We start from the raw sequence: 17,816 nt of genomic DNA, 5'->3' as shown, positions 1-17,816 counted from the left end.
AGCTGCTGTAGGTCTTGCCAGGGAATGCTCGTACCTGAGCCCAAGGACACAAGCCCTTTAATGGGCTGGTTGTGGCACAGCTAGCCCAGCAGTACATGAACGCCCTGCACTGGTTGTGGCACAGCTGGCCCAGCAGCACATGAACGCCTGGGAGGTGCACCCCTATCATCTCCTGCTCAGTCACGGGAGCGGCGACCACTTGCAGGTAACCCTAGTCCACGAATCAGATACACGAGACAATGTAAAACCCCAAACTCTCCTAGCTTGCATTTACTGTCAACAAGTTGGTCACAAAGCTTCTGTTTGTGCTTTCTTTATTTTTAAAAAAAACCTAAACTGTTCAGCTGTTGTCATGCCCCAAGGGAGGGGAATGTCTCATTGCTAGAGATAGGGGTGGCTGTTAACCATGAGGGGTGGGGGGAGCCAGGTAGAATGTTCTGCTGAAATACCAGTCCTGGTGAGCGGGCAGAGGTTGCTCTCTTGGATACAGGATGTATGGTTACCTTGGTCAGAACAGAATTTGTACCCCCTAATCTTGTTGATTACTGCAAACACACGATGATTCAATGTGCACATGGGGATGTTAAAAGGTATCCTACTGCTGATGTTATTCTGATGTGGACAATGTATGCCTACTGCAGATGGGCGTGGTTGAAGATTTGCCAGAAGATGTGGTAGCTGGTAGAAATTTACTAGTCCTACGAGATTTGTTGGGTAATGTTGACTCCATTGCAATGTTGTTCTAACCTGTGTTGACATGGTCCCAAGCTGAAGCTGGGCTGGATCCACCGCTAGCAGTGGCTGATAGCCTATTGGTAAATCATGTAGAAATGCCACCTGGAGAAAGCATTAGGTATACCTGACCACCCACCTAACACCACAAACCTCACCACAGATCAGCGGCAGGCCCTCACAAACATGGCTACCCTACAGCAGTCTCTGGCTCCGCTGTATACTTGGGTGAAAGGGGAGGATGACGAGGGGTCCTTTAGCTGTAAAGATAGCTACGTGCTGGAAAATTACACCTTGTGCCCCTGACAACCGATTGGTAGTACCCACCTGTTGCAGGCCCTTTGCTTTACATCTTGCTCACCTCATCCCCTGGGTCGGCAGAAAACCCACCTGAGAGTAAGCCACAGAGCCTATAGGCCATCTGCATATGCTGATGTCCAGCAATATTGTACTTCCTATCTGTGTGCCAAAAGACCTGCCATGTCTGACACTGAGAGAGCCCCACTACAACCTTTGCCTATCATAACTGACCCATTCAGATGGGTTGCTATGGACATTGCAGGCCCTCTAGAGAAAAGAAGCCCTGGTTTCTGTTATATTTGGTCATTTGCGACACTGCTACCTGGTTCCCTGAGGCCTACCCTCTGTGTTCCATCACCACCCTTGAAATCACTGCTGCCTTAGTACAACTCATCTCCCTGAAGAAATTTTAACCAATTTCATCTTGTGCCTCCTGCCTGTTGCATCATCAACTAGATATTTCAGGTATCCGCACCACACCCTACCACCCCCAAACTGGCAGCCCTGTCGAAAGGGTTAATCAAACCCTCAAAAACATGCTGAGGAGGTTTGAGTCTGACCCAGGAAGAGACTGGGATAAGTGGCTGCCTTTCCTCCTCTTTGCATATCGGGAGTTCACCCAAGCCTCAACCGGCTTCCTCCCATTTGAGCTCCTGTATGAGTGAGGACATTGTCTCTTGTGTCTTACAAACGAGGCTTCCAGAGCGGAGGCCCGGTTCAATCTGGAAAGGGGCCAGCAGAACCAGAAGATTTGGTATGACTGTAAGGCACAGCAACGTGAGTTCACCCCTGGCCAGAAGGTCCTTCTGCTACTTCATACCTCCTCCAACAGACTCTTGGCAAGTGGCAGGGGCCTTCCAGTCACCTATGAAGTGCTTCATCTGGGGAAAGGAAAGGCTTCTCAGACATATCATGTCAACCTGCTGAGGGAATGGAAGAAAAGGGGGCCTGAGGTCCAATGATTGGAGGAAGATGGAGGAGAGATGGCTGAAGACCTGCAGTCTTGAAGTGTTTCTCCAAAGCCCAACCTGGGCCATCTGACCCCCTCAACAAGAGGATCAACAAAGTCTTCCATCAGTACTCCTCTCCCTTCTAGTCCCGCACTGGCTGAACAAAAATCAAGCACACACCATTCACTTGAAGGACAACAACCCCATCAGATAGCAGGCTGAGATCTGCACCATGTTGAACCTGGGAGTGATTGAGTCCTCAGAGTGAGTGATGCAGCCTGGTGGTGGTATGTCCAAGCCTGATGGGACCCTGAGGGTTTGCATTGACTTCCAAAAATCAACTCCGCCTCCAAGTTCGATGCCTTCCAAAAATCAATGCCGTCTCCAAGTTCAATGCCATGGATTGATGAGCTGCTGGAGAGGTTAGGCCATGCCAAGTTTATAACAACCCTTGAACTCAGCAGGGTTATTGGCAAACCCTGCTGGCAAAGGACTCTGGTGAGTACACCGCATTCAGCACTCCCCTTGGCCTCTTTCATTTCACTGTCATGTCACTTCGAGCTGCACGGAGCCCCAGCAACCTTCCAACGGCTGATTGACCGTGTGCTGAGGGGATGCGAGAATAATGCCTGGGTTGGTGGGAGCAGGTGCACCACATCCTATATAGGCAACACCACTGGTGGGGAGGCATAATAGCCTTATAAGACACTAGTCAGGCAGCACTTGCCAGTCTGGGCCTCATATCTCAGAAAGGATGTGCTCTCTTTGGAAAGAGTCCAGAGGAGGTTTACGAGGATGATTCTAGCAATGAAGGGGCTAACATATGAGGAGCATTTGGAAGCTTTAGGCCTGTACTCACTGGAACTCAGAAGAATGAGGGGGATCTCATTGAAACCTACCGAATGTTGAAAGAACTAGATAAGGTAGCTGTGAAGGAAATATTTTCTCTGGTGAGGTATCCAGAACTAGAGGGAACAGGTTCAAAAGTGAGGGGTGACCTTTTAGAACAGAAATAAGGAGGAACTGTTTTAGCTAAAGAGCAGTGAATCTGTGGAATGCTCTGCTACAGACTGTGGTGGAGGCCAAGTCTGAGGGTACACTTAAGGCAGAAGTTGATAGATTCCTGATTGGTCGGGGCTTCAAAGGATATAATGAGGGGACAGGTGCATGGGGTTGAGTAGGATCTGGGACCAGTTATGATGAAATGTGGAGCGGACTCGATGGGCTGAATGGCCTAATTCTGCTCCTACATCTTATGGTCTTATAATTTTATATTTATTTTGAGACTGATCTATGGGTTTAACTAAGGCACATGTTGTGGAATAAAACTGTGGGATGTTAGGATCCTTTTTAAAATGTTTCAATTCTGCATCTGAAATAATATGATCTAGTCACATGATTACACCCTTCCCCACTAACCCTGTAGATCTCCAATGAGGACCCATGAGGACCTCCATCAGTCCTGATGAAGAGTTCAGCCTGAAACATCAACTCTTTAATCCCCTGTGTAATGCTGCTTGACCTGCTGAGGTCCTCCATTTTATGTGTGATGTAGGAGAGTTACAGGGCTAGTTACTTGGATCTCCCAATCATTCCCTTTAGAAATTACAGGCAAATAAGTCTTCAACAGTCAAAAAATATTGCTGGATTATAGGAAGAACTGCTCTTCCATAGGGAGATCGACATCACTTTCAAAACATCCCAAGCACTAGCCATCCAATGGAGCCCTTTTGAGGTCTAGCTGTTTTTATAAACTAGGAAACATGACAACAAATTTCTGTGCAGGAAGATCCCACACACAGCAAAGAAATAATGATCAGATAATCTAAATCAGATATTGATCTGGGGATGATGCAGAAGTCCACCTGAAAGAACAGACGGGCTCTCAGTTTGAATTCCCTGACACATGCCTGACTGTAATATTCACTCAGGATCCTTGTCAACCTATGACCTTGTGTTCACGTCTCTGGGGTGGGGCTGCAACCCATAAGCTTCTGGTACAGATGCAAGAATGCGTCCCATGGCTGACATCCTGTCTTTGCAAAACCCTGACATTTTTGCCCTGATGGCTCAGCAGTAGGATGTCGTCAGTGGCCGTCATCTCCCAGGAGATGCCACTGCTTTCTCTGCAGGTGGATGAGCACAGCTACCCCCTCCCCACAACTTGTGTCAGCAGATTAGATCAAAAGAGAAGGAGAATTAGCACAGCATTTGACAAATTCTCCCAGGAAGTGATGTTGTCAGAAACTTGCCTTCCTGTCGCTTAGTCAGATGGGGTGGGGTTGTGGGGAGTTCTCACTTTCTTGAGTGGGATGCCCCTTGGATAACTTGACTCCTCAATCAGCATAAAAACAGCACCTAAATACTTATGACTATTAAACATTTCTTCTGCAGTCCTTGCATCATTTTGGTCTATTTTTTCCCAGTTCATGTTCAGATTCAGTCACAAACCAAATGGAAATTAGTTGTTTTTTTTTAGAGAGACATTATTGAAGTAGGAACTGTTTGAAAGTACAAACGTATGTACAGTAGTTTCTATAAATGGAAAGAAATGGAAAGAGGATCTGCCCCAAGAGCCTACATAACAAGATCATGACAGGTCCATCCATTCAGACTCGACTTCTCCTTCCTGCAACTCCCCAAACTTGCTGCCTACAAATTTGCTCTTCTGCTACATAATAACTCTAAAAGTTTTACAGTTTGCTTTTGTACTTCCTCAGGAAATGAGAGGTGTTTTATAAATGCACATCCACTTTCTATTGGAAAGAACCTAATTGAAGTCTGTCTGCAAGTTTGACCCAATCACTGAATTTTTCTCTGAACAACTGCCCTTTGTTGCTCTGACTTGAGAGGAAACCCTGGGTATACAGTTTCTACTTGTACGTGAACTTCAAAAACAGAATCTTTGTAACAGACTGGAAAACGGATTAAGACTGAATAGAGTCAGAGTACTACAGCACAGAATTAGGCCCAAATAGTCCTGTCTCAGCTACCAGCTCCTGGAACATAGCCCTCCATACCGTTCCCATCCATGTGCATATCCATAATTCCTCTTCAATGTTGCAATTGAACACAATACAGCACTTCCATTGACAGCTTGTTCCACACTCTCACAACCCTCTGAGTGAAGAAATCTGCCCTCCAGTTGCCTTTAGCTTCTAAGAGGATTACAACCTTCTTGTGGTTGGGAGGCTTGCATTCTTCAATGATCTGGAGAGCTGTCTTGGCTGGAGTCAGGACTTTATGCTTTGGCTCTTGGTGGGGTCATGCCAAATAGGTCAAAAGGTAGAGGACAGACTAAGAGTGGTCTGCCATTCCTCCAGGTTTGGGGAGGTTCAGCTCAGGGCGAACAATCCTGACTGGTAAAACCAAACTGTTATGGAAACAACCATGAAGAATCCTTCTACATCTGAGTGTGACAGTACTCATGAGTCTCAATCTGGGACTTGCATGTCTGATGGTAGTGAAAACCAAGCTACTGACATGATGAAGGAAGCCCTGAACACCCTCAGATATGGAGGCCTTCATTACTGCCCTAAACGCCAGTGGCCTAACAGTCAAGGGATAGGTTGCCATTGAATCCGAATCGAGTTTATTATCACTCAACCAATGTACAGAGCTGAGATTACAGTCACTGCCCAGCACCTACATTTCTTCAACGTGAGTTCATGTCACCATAAGACACAGGAGCAGAATTAGGCCATTCAGCCCATTGAGTCTGCGCCATCACTCCATCATGGCTGGTCCTACTCAACCCCATACACCTGCCTTCTCGCCATATCCTTTGATGCCTTGACCGATAAGGAAATTATCAACATCCATCTTAAGTATACCCACAGACTTGGCTTCCGCCGTAGTCTATGGCAGAGCATTCCACAGAATCACTACCCTCTGGCTCAAAAAATTTCTCCTTGTGTCTGTTCTAAAAGGTCACCCCTCAATTTTTAGACTGTTCCCTCTAGTTCCAGATACCCCCACCACAGAAACATCCTCTCCACATCCAACCTATCAACAGTCGGTAGGTTTCAATGAGATCCCCCTGCTGCACACTCTCCTAAATTCCAGTGTGTACAGGCCTAAAGCTGTCAAACACTCCTCATATGTTAACCCCTTCATTCCTGGAATCATCTTCGTGAACCTCCTCTGGCCTTCCATGGCCTTCTATCCCCACCTATCAGACTACCCCAGCCCTACATCTCTTTTACCAATCAACTTCCCAGCAGCTATTTACTTCATCCCTCCTCCTCCTCCTGGTATCACCTACCACCTTGTGTTTCACTCTCCCCACCCTGACCTTTGAAATCTACTCCTTATCTTTTTCTCTCCTGTCCTGCCGAGGGGTCTCTGCCTGAAACATCGACTATATTTTTTTCTATAGATGCTGCATAGCCTGCAGGGTTCCTCCAGCATTTTGTGTATGTTACTGTATTCCATCAACCACTATTTTGCCCACTCCTCCAATTTGTCCTACTGCAATCGCATTGCTTTCTCAGCACTATCTACCCTTCTGCCTATCTTCATATCATCTGAAAATTTTGCCACAAACCCATCAATTCCACTATCTAAATCACTTTCAATGTGAAAAGCGGCAGTCCCAATACTGACCCCTGAGGAACACCACTAGTCACTGGCAGCCAACCAGAAAAGGTCTCCTTTATTCCCACTCGCTGCCGCCTGCCTGTCAGACATTCCTCTATCCATGCCAGTACCTTTCCTGTAAAGCCATGGAATTTTATTTTGTTATGCAGCCTCATGTGGCATCTTATCAAATCCCTTCTGAATGACATCCACTGCCTCTCCTTTGTCCACCCTACTTGTTACTTCCTCGATGAACTCTAATGGATTTGTCAGGCAAGATTTCCCTTTACAGGAACAATGCTGACTTTGACTTATTTTATCATTAGTCTCCAAGTACCCCCAAAATCTTACCCTTAATAATAGATGCCAACACTTTCCCAACTGCTGATATTAGGCTAATTGGCCTATAATTTCCCTTCACAAATGAGAAAATCTGCAGATACTAGAAATCCAATCAACACACACAGTGCTGGAGAAACTCAGCAGGCAAGGCAGTATCTATAGAAAAGAGTACAGTCGATACTTTGGCCTGAAATGTTGACTGTTCTTCTTATCATAGATGCTGCCGGGCCTGCTGAATTCCTCCAGCATTTTGTGTGTGCTGCTATAATTTCCTTTCTTTTGTTTTCCTTCCTTGCTTCCCAGGATACTTAAAAGATCATGACCAATGCATCTGTTATTTCTTCAGCAACCTCTGTCAGGACTCTAGGATGTAGTCCATCTGGTCAAGGTGACTTATCCACCTTAAGACCTTTGCTTGCCTAGCACTTTTTCCTATGTAACAGCAATAAAACTCACGGACCTCTGGCACATGCTAGTGTTTTCCAAAATGAAGACTGGTGCAAAGTGCTCATTAAGTTCATCTGCCGTTTCTTTGGCAGATCTCATTACTACCTCACCAGCATCATTTTCTAATGGTCCAATATCAACTCTCACCTCTCTTTTAATATAACCGGAAAAAAAACTTTCAGTACCCTGCTTTATATTAATGGCTAGTTTATCCTCATTTCATCTTTTCCCTTGTAGCTTTTTTAGTTGCCTTTTGTTGGATTTTAAAAGCTTCCCAAACATCGAACTTCCCACTCAGTTTTACTACCTTATATGCCCTTTCCTTGGCTTTTATGCAGTCCTTAACTTCCCTTGTCAGCCACGGATGTCTACCCCTGCCATTTGAGAACAACTTCTTCTGTGGGACACATCTATCCTGCGCCTTATGAACTATTCCCAGAAACTTCAGCCATCTCTGCTCTGTCTTCATCACCACCAGTATCCTCCTCTAATCCACCTGGGCAAGCTCCTCTCTCAAGCCTCTGTAATTCCCTTTATTCCATTGTGATACTGATACATCTGACTTGTGCTTCTCCCTCTCAAATTGCAATATGAATTCAATCATATTATGATCAGTCTCCTAAGGGTTCCTTTACATTAAGCTCCCCTATAACATCTGGGTTATGACACAACAGCCAATCCAAAATATCCTTTTCCCGAGTACGCTCAAGCACAAGCTGCTTTAAAAAGCCATCTCACAGGTACTCAACAAATTTCCTCTCTTGTGATCCGATATCATCCTGATTTTCCCAATCCCCTTGAATATTGAAGTCCCCAATTAGAATTGTGACATTACTGTTATTACATGCCTTTCCAGCTCCCTTTACAAACCCAACCCCACGTCTTGGCTACAATTTGGAGTCCTATACATGATTGCCATGATGGTATTTTTACCCTTGCAGTTTCCACAAAGGTTTTACTCCACCCACAAAGATTCAACATTCTTACCCTATGCCACCTCTTTCTAAAGATGTGATTCTATCTCTTCCCAATAGAGCTGCAACGCTACCTATGTCTTCCTGCCTGTCCTTTCGATACAAAGTATTACTATATATAACCATATAACCATATAACAATTACAGCACAGAAACAGGCCATCTCGGCCCTTATAGTCTGTGCCAAACTCTTACTCTCACCTAGTCCCACCGACCTGCACTCAGCCCATAACCCTCCATTCCTTTCCTGTCCATATAGCTATCCAATTTAACTTTAAATGACAACATCGAACCTGCCTCAACCACTTCTGCTGGAAGCTCATTCCACACAGCTACCACTCTCTGAGTAAAGAAGTTCCCCCTCATGTTATCTCTGAACTTTTGCCCTTTAACTCTCAATTCATGTCCTCTTGTTTGAATCTCCCTCACTCTCAATGGAAAAAGCCTATCCACGTCAACTCTGTCTATCCCCCTCATAATTTTAAACACCTCTATCAAATCCCCCTTCAACCTTCTACGCTCCAAAGAATAAAGACCCAACTTGTTCAACCTTTCTCTGTAACTTAGGAGATGAAACCCAGGAAACATCCTAGTAAATCTTCTCTGTACTCTCTCAATTTTATTGACATCTTTCCTATAATTCGGTGACCAGAACTGTACACAATATTCCAAATTTGACCTTACCCATGCCTTGTACAATTTCAACATTACATCCCAACTCCTATACTCAATGCTCTGATTTATAAAGACCAGCATACCAAAAGCTTCCTTCACCACCCTATCCACATGAGATTCCACCTTCAGAGAACTATGCACCATTATTCCTAGACCCCTCTGTTCTGCTGCATTCTTCAGGGTCCTACCATTTACCATGTATGTCCTATTTTGATTAGTCCTACCAAGTATGTCCTTTGTTAAGATCCCAAATATGGCCTTCTTTCAGCCGTGACTCAGTGATGCCCACAATGTCAAACTGACCAATCCCAAATTGCCAAAGACAATCACCAGAGACTAGAAAGTTTCTACAGATGTTCTGAAGTTTGTTGTTTTGCAGCAGCAGTGGAGTGAAACATCAAGAAATATACATTAAGGCACAGTAAGTAATTTGTATAAAATAAATAATGCATTAGGCTAAAAGAGCAATATAATGAGGGAGTGAGCATGGTTTCATGGACCATTCAGAATCAGAAACCTTTTATGCTTTCACTCTAATTCTATATCTAGTCTCACCCAACCTTGGTGGCGGGGGAGGGAGGGGGGAGTCTGCATGTATTTACCGTATCTATGCCCCTCATAGTTTCTTGAACATCTGTAAGATTTCTCTTCATCCCAGGGAAATAATATTTGATTCAACCTTTGTCTGTAGCCCAACCCCACAAGTTGCAGCAATTTGCTCTGTATTCTTTCAAGCTTAGAGATATCATTCCTGTGGGTAGCTGAATCTAAACGGGACCAGTTCATTCAAATCAGTGCACTTTTAGATTATTGTATAAGTTTACTCATTGAAATATCTGCTGGAAAAGCAGGTGTGAAAAGATCTAATGGTTTCTCTCCTGAAGCAACAAAATCCAAGTATCTGACAATATTTGGTTCTTCATTACCCACATGCAACGATTGTATCATCACCCAGAAGGTAAGAGCAGCTATTATCCACAAAAAGCACACTGAAGGTGAGCAATGGTCCTTTACAGATTCTCTACTCAATAAACCATCTCCAACTGCAGCTGATTTTTCTGAATGTGCAAATTAAAGGAACTAATTAAAACTGTAGTTCCCGATGCTTAACACATTTCCTAGGGTATGCATTAACAAACAAATGGGTTGTTACTTGTGCTGCTATTATTACCTTCCTTTTCCAGTCCTTTCTTCTCAAAATAGGAACAGAGACGATCGAGCACTGCAGTGTCTTTGGAGCCTTCAACTAAGACCTCTTCATCAAGGATCCAGAGCAGACCCTTGCACTCCTCCTGCGTACGTACCTGAACCTTGAACTGACAGGTGAAAAGACTAAGATTGTGGGTCACATACAAACTAACTGCAAACAAATTAATCTATTCTATCATAACATCATAGTCAGCAAGGTACCAAAAGAGCAAATTCAGTAAAAACTGCAAGAAATCTGAAACCACTAGGACACTAAACGGGCCAGACGGCATCTGTGGAGGAAGAAAGAGACAGATAACTGTAGTCAGAAAACTGCAGGTGCTGGATATCTGAAACAAATCCAGAAATTACAAAAACACTAAACATATCAGGCGGCACCTGTGGACAGAGTAAGAGACAGATACTGGTAATCAGAAAACTGCAAGTGCCGGCTATCTTTGAAACAATCAGCAGGTTAGGCAGCATCTGTGGAGAGAGAAATAAGGTGAATGTTTGTGGCTTTCTCACTGCACTCTTTAATCTTTAAATTAAGTAGCCCTGTAAAATCATTTTCTCACAGGCATTCACAGTAGATCAAAGAAGTGCAAAAAAATCAATGAAAAACTACACAGACTGATAAGCAACCAATGTTCAAAAGATAAACTACAAAAAAGAAACAAATAATAACAATAAATAAGTAAATAAATGATACTGTTAACAGGTGCAGTAGAGTCTTTGGAAGTGAGACCATAGGTTGCGTTCAGTGATTATTTCGTTATTTGTGGTGAGTGAAGTTATTCACATTGGTTCAGGAACCCTGATGGTTGAAGGACAATAACTGTTCCTGACCTGGTGGGGTTGGTCCTAAGTCACCTGTAACTCCTTCCTGATGGCAGCATCGAGAAGTAAGAATATCTTGGATAGTGGGTGTCCTTGATCACGGATGCTGCTTTCTTTGTGGCAGCACTCTTGGTACATGGTGGGAAGGGCTTTTCCTATGCTGAAATGGGCTGTTTGCAGGGTTTTCCATTCTTAGGTGTTTATACCAAACCTTGATGCAACTATTCTGCCCCCCCCCCCCCGGCACCAAAACACTCTGCAGCTTAAAACTAACTTCTATTCTAACATGGATCAGTTCTGATTAAGATTCATCAACGTGGAATCAGTGCTTCCAAAATGCAAAAGGTGGATCTCAACACCGTGTCAGCTGGATACTGAGGGGAAGGTGGTGTCCTTTGACATTCTGTGAAGTATTCTGTTAATGATGATCAAAAGAATCTGAACTCAACCCACAATGAAGTCCCCCCTTTTATGAGGAAATAGGAAGATCATCTGTCCCTGTTTAAAATGGGTGACAATCCCTTCTGGGAAAAGTCCCATTGGAAAGTACTGGGGAGAAGCAATGGCATGTTATAAACACAAGACGTTCTGCAGGTGTCGGAAATCTTGAGCCACACACAAAATGCTGCTAGAACTCACTAAGTTAAGCAGCATCTATGGAGAAGGACAACCAGTCGACATTTTGGGCTGAGATTCTTCATCAGGACATGTAACTGGTCTTACACTCACTTGCCTTTTGAAGGTGAAGTTACAGGACAACACAGAGGGAGCTTCATTCTGAGACCATATGGAATTTTACCCAACTGGAACACCAAAAAAGAACAGTTCCATACCTACATACAGCCTTTCTACAGCGTATGGTCAAAAGTCTCCTCTCTGTCCAGCTGCTCAAGATACCAACAGCAAGTGTGGAGTGAAAACCTACACACGTCACATAGAAACCCAAATCCATTCATATCTATCAGATCCAGCCTGAATCCAGAAATGTCATTGGTTGAAAGTTAACCCCAAAGTCGGCATTAACTTGATATTTCACGTGCATTTTGCTTTGGGCTGAAGCTTGAATATTACAGCTTGTCTTCTCCTTAAAATGAGTGGGTTCAGCCTGGTTAACTCACCAAAGAAGGAATGTAATTAACAAATTCCAGATGTACTTTCATGTCCATCAATGCTCAGTCCCTGACAGTGCAAGGGGCAGCCTCCTAATATGAAGTAGACTTAAGGCAGGAAGTTGTCCAGAAGCTGTCAGTGAGGACAAGAATAGCTACACCTTTGGGAGTTCTGCACTGCAGTCAAATTCCCCACCAACCATAAATTCAGAAGATGCATTAATCAAATATGGAGACTTCTCACCGTTGAGTTTCTCTGGACACTTGCAGTACGTCAGCAAGGAACGAAGTGACATAACCCAGCAAGGTTTCTCTGAGTGACTGCACTTGCATCAAGAGAGCAGGTACTTCGTATTTGTTTGCTGTTTCAGGTTTGTTTTACAAACCAGAGAGACCATAATGTTCCCAAAATCAGATCCAGCCTGTCGTCACCTTGTTTCAGGCCCCTCGCCTCAGCATGCTGCTAAGATATACCACAGATCTCGACTTCCTGACCAACAACTAATGTTTCACAAGGTTGCCTTCTCAGCTCTTCGTACATTCATGACTATGTGGACAGGTTCTGCTCTATCTCAATTTGCATTTTCATGCAGTGCCACTGTAGTGGACCATATCATAAATAACAATGAGTTGGAGTACAGGAAAGAGACAGGGAGCTGAGTAATATGGTGTCAAGTCAACAGCTTCTCCCTGAATGTTAGCAAAACTAAAGAACTGATTATTGACTTCAGGAAGGAGTCATTGCATATACTCTTGTCTTCACCAGTAGTGTTGAGATTGAGAGGTTCGTGTTCCTCAGTGACCATCACCAATAGCTTGCCCTGGTCCAACCATATACTGTAGGTGCTATGGCAAAGAAAGCTCTCCAACACTTTACTAAAGAAATTTAGTATGTCTTTGTTAACCAATTTTTATCAGTGCACCACAGAAAGCATCCTATCTGCTTGGTATGGCAATTGCTCTGCTCCTGACTATGAGAAACTGTGTATACTTCTCAAAGCCTCAGTAAAGCAGCCAGCGTAATCAACGAGCCCAGACCGTCTCTCTCCTCCCATCTTCCATTGGACACAATAGACAAAGGTCTAAAATCACATACCAGGCCTAAGGGCAGAAGTAGGCCTACTATGATAGAGGGACACTTGACCTTCCAATCTACGTCATTATGATTTTGCACCTTATTGTTTATCTGCACTGCACTTTCTGTAGCTTTTAGACTTTATTCTGCACTGTTGTCGTTTTCCCTTGTTCACCTCAGTGCGCTGTGTAATGATCTGATCTGCATGAACTATATGCAAGACCAGCTTTTCACTGAATCCAGTGCACGTGACAATAATAAACCAATTCCAATTCTAATTCCATATGACTCTCTGCTGCAGGGCAGGAGTCAGTAAAAGTTGGACTGAGGAAAGGGAGCTCTCTGCATTTGACCTTTGTATTTAAATTGGGAAGGACATTTGGCGACTTTCTGAGGCTCCTGAAACACACGCGTTCATAGAGGGCATTCAGCCCATCTCCTCCAATAATGGCCTGCCATGAGTGCCTCCTCTTTCATCAGATAATTCACTCCAATATTTTACTCATTCCAGACTGGTAAATATCACATCACTTCTCACATTTCCTACTGGCATTTCGGGGAGGAGGTACAGGGACACTGAATGATTCAGAAAGAGCTTCTTTCCCTCCACTATCAGATTTCTGAATGGTCCATGAACCCATGAACATTACCTTTTTTTTGCACTCCTTATCAATTTTGTAATTTATAGTCATTTTATGTCTTCATACAATACTGCTGCCAAAAACAACATATTTCATATATAAGACAATAAGAATAAACTTGATTCTGATTAGATCTGGAAGATTAGGAAATAGTGCTAAACTGCTGTCAAATCTTGGTTTGACTACATTTGGGTCTTGTGTGCTATCCTGGCTCCTGCGTTATAAGGAAAATGCAAGAAATGCAGAATATTAACAAGGATGGTACTGGGGATATAAGACTACACATATCAGGGAACGATGAACGGATTGACTTTTGTTTCCCTTGAGAGATTGAGACCATAAGACACTGGAGCAGAATTAGGTTATTTGGCCCATTGAGTCTGTTCCGCCATTCAATCATGGCTATTCCTTTTTTCCCCTCCTCAACCTTATTTACTGGCCTTCTCCCCGGAACCTTTGATGCCATGCCCAATCAAGAAGCTATCAAGCTCTGCCCTAAATACATCCAATGAACTGGCCTCCACAGATACCTGTTTTAACAAATTGGCTAAAGAAGTTTCTCGGCATCTCTGTTTTAAACGGACACCCCTCTATCCTGAGGTTGTGCCCTCTTGTCCTTGACTCCCCTGCCATGGGAAACATGCTTTCCACATCTACTCTGTCTTGGCCTTTCAACGTTTGGTTTCAATGAGATCACCACACCCCCATCCTTCTAAATTCCAGTGAGTACAGACCTAGGGCAATGAAATGTTCCTCGTATGACAACCCCTTTATTCCCAGAATCATCCTTGTGAACCACCTCTGAACCCTCTCCAATGCCAGCACATCTTTTCTTAGTTGAGGAGCCTAAAACTGTTCACAATACTCAAGGTGAGGCCTAATCAGTGCCTTATAAAGCCTCAGCACCACATACTTGCTCTTGAAATGAATGCTAACATTCATTGCAGTTGCTGTCCTCTCTTGAGAAGGCTAAGGAGTAACCATATCCTCATCATCATTATGTATGATGTGGACGATCATGGTCTTCCACCTGTCTGAGAAATTCTAACAGACTCTTTAAAACTTTTGCCCAAGCAACACTTGATGTAATTCATGAATGTCATGCATTGTTGACTTTTACTTCCATCAATTTTTCCCATCACTACAAGATGTTTGAGCTTCTTTTTCCTCAATGCATGTCCCAGAATTTCCAGCTCTCATGGTCATGGATAGAGAAGGAACCCAATAGCATTTAAAAACTGCAAAGAATATGAATGTAGTGAGAATGTTTCCACCGGGCACATGAACATGCGAGGAAGAGAGGGCTGTGGATTCTGTACTGACAGAAGGGATTTGGTTTGATCTGACATCATGTTTGGTGCAGATATCATGGGCTGTAGGGCGTCAGCCTGTGCTGCTCTATGTTGTGAAGAACATAATCAGAATTCATCAAGAAACCTGAAAACGTCTTTCTCTAAAGAGAGATATGAATGTGGACCATGTTACCACATGGAGTGATTGTGGCAAATAGTTTGGTGTCTTTAAGGAGAGGCTGGTCATGTAGATGAAAAAGGGAAAGAAAGGTTTACATCGATGAGGAAAGATGGGAGGAGGCACAAGTGGCGTGTAAAGCCCAGAATCAGCTGGTTGGGATGATTGGCCTTGATGTGGCATTCATCCTATCTAGTCGAAAACAACATAAGCTCCAGGACAGCACGGTGGTGCAGCGATAATCGCAATGCTTTACAGTGCCTGCCATGACCAAATCGGGTTTCAGTTCCTGCCTCTATCTGTAAGGAGTCTACCTTGTTCGTAACAACGTGGGATTTCCTCCCACACTCCAAACTGGCTTGCGGGTTAGCTTTAGGTTGTGAGCATGCTACGTTGGTGCTGAAAGTCCACTGATATTTGTAGGCTGCGGCCACCCCAAGCACATCCTCGGATTGTGTTGGTCATTGACTCAAACGCTGCGTTTCACCATATGTTCCGACGTACTCATGACAAATAAAGCCGATCTTTCAATCTCTTTAAGAGTGGGTGACTGGAGCTATAATCAGTTATCCTAATTGGTGTGCTCTAGCGATTTGCTATGAAGATGCAATTAGCAGATCAAAGCCAATGTATTTAGTGCAGTATCAGCAAAGCTGCTGAAAATGCACCCATTGTAGATGCAAGCTCATGAAGATAATAATTCTGTGTTTAGATTTTAGCGCCTGTAGTTAATGAAGAAATCAACAGTAATCGCTTCGTCAGGTACAAAACCCCTTTAGATCATTTAAGCACCTGCTTTTTATAGTGTTGTGCTGCCACTGACAATTAATACAGCAAGGGAGCACAATCTGAGCTGGTGACATTGCATTTTTCACAAGTGTAATATAAATTACTGTAATAATCCAGCGATGCAGAGGGAAGGTTTCGGACTAGTGGTGACGGAGGCTATTAATAACATAGCTTGATCAAGCCTGGGATTATAGAGCGAAGAAAACGGCTCATTTTTCATGCTGTTTCTGACGGCTGGTAAATATACTCTCCACTCTGCTGCTTTGTAGAAACTAAAAGTTAGAAACTGATGTTTATTTGAAATTTTGCATTAATAGGCATCCGTTAGTCTCGTGAGACCATGGATTTGCGCCTTGGGAGATTTCCAGGATGCAGGCCTGGGCAAGGTTGTATGGAGGACCGGCAGTTGCCCATGCTGCAAGTCTCCCCTCTCCATGCCACCGTTGTTGTCCAAGGGAAAGGCACTAGGGCCGATACAGCTTGGCACCAGTGTTGTCAGAGAGCAATGTGTGGTTAAGTGCCTTGCTCAAGGACACAACACACTGCCTCAGCTGAGGCTCGAACTCACGACCTTCAGATCACTAGACGGACGCCTTAACCACTTGGCCACGTGCCAAGCATGTGTCTTTACTGAATTGACGAAAGGCACTGAGGTGAAATTCCTCTCTTCGTGTTTTTTCTGCCTTACTGCCCCGTTTACTGTTTAATTGTCCACCACCATACACACGGTCACACTGTAGAATTTCAATCTGAGTGGTGAGGGTGAGGTCTCTAGCTTATACAAGGCTGGCACCTCACCGTTTTTAGGTATTTCCCTTAGTTTGCCCTTCTTCATCACCTTCTTCAGGAGCAAAGGCCACATGAACACTTTAGTATAAAGGTTTCTCTGGCAACAGTAGATATAGATCAATTCTTCACCATGTGATCAACACTGAGCTGTATGATCACTGAATTTGAGTATGATACTCTTCCACCATAGGACTTAATCCTGGACCTTAGGGTGAATTCCCTTAATGCGTGACTTTGTTAAACATGGAGCTGATACACAGGCAGCCACCCTGACAGATCAGGGACAGGGTCCAGGGGCATGGAATGCAAGACGACTCGGGACCCTTCACTGCCATTGTTATGTTTGATCATCTGCCAGCTCCACCATTGCAATCTTGATTGGATCACTCTTATCTGGAACCTCCCCCTTGACCTTTCCACTTTGGGTGCCCGAAACCAGGAACTAAGAGCCAGATAACAACAGGAATTCTGCAGATGCTGGAAATTCAAGCAACACACATCAAAGTTGCTGGTGAACGCAGCAGGCCAGGCAGCATCTCTAGGAAGCGGTACAGTCGACGTTTCAGGCCGAGACCCTGACAAAATGTCGACTGCACCTTTTCCTAGAGATGCTGCCTGGCCTGCTGCGTTCACCAGCAACTTTGATGTGTGTTACTAAGAGCCAGATAGTCTGCTTTAGCACTGATCTCTCCAAACCTCTAGTATTGATTATCAGTGATCCCTCGAGTGTTGATCACCAGTGATCCCCTCAAGGCGACCAATGGAGTTCTGCAGGGATCTGTTCTGGGACCTCTCCTCTTTGAGTTTTTTTATAAATGACCTGGATGAAGAAGTAGAAGGGTGGATTAGTAAGTTTGCTATTGACTCAAAGGTTGGGTTTGTTGTAGATAATCTGGAGGGTTGTCAAAGGCTGCAGC

At 44.1% G+C, this 17,816-nt stretch overlaps 1 protein-coding gene across 6 annotated transcripts in view; it reads right to left on the bottom strand.

Annotated features, from left to right (window-relative positions):
- LOC134338586 (unconventional myosin-XVIIIb-like) overlaps window positions 1-17,816 on the bottom strand; it is a 471,306-nt gene that overhangs the window by 205,620 nt on the left and 247,870 nt on the right. For all 6 annotated transcript variants that reach the window (XM_063034529.1, XM_063034531.1, XM_063034532.1 and 3 more), the window contains one exon: window positions 10,170-10,314. In XM_063034529.1, the coding sequence (XP_062890599.1) occupies window positions 10,170-10,314 (145 nt within the window). The remainder of the gene's footprint in view (window positions 1-10,169; window positions 10,315-17,816) is intronic.

Source organism: Mobula hypostoma, chromosome 27 (assembly GCF_963921235.1).
Source record: "Mobula hypostoma chromosome 27, sMobHyp1.1, whole genome shotgun sequence".
NCBI classification, from domain to species: domain Eukaryota; kingdom Metazoa; phylum Chordata; class Chondrichthyes; order Myliobatiformes; family Myliobatidae; genus Mobula; species Mobula hypostoma.
Note: the sequence above shows the minus strand (reverse complement) of the source record. Positions and strands in the feature narration are given on the sequence as shown.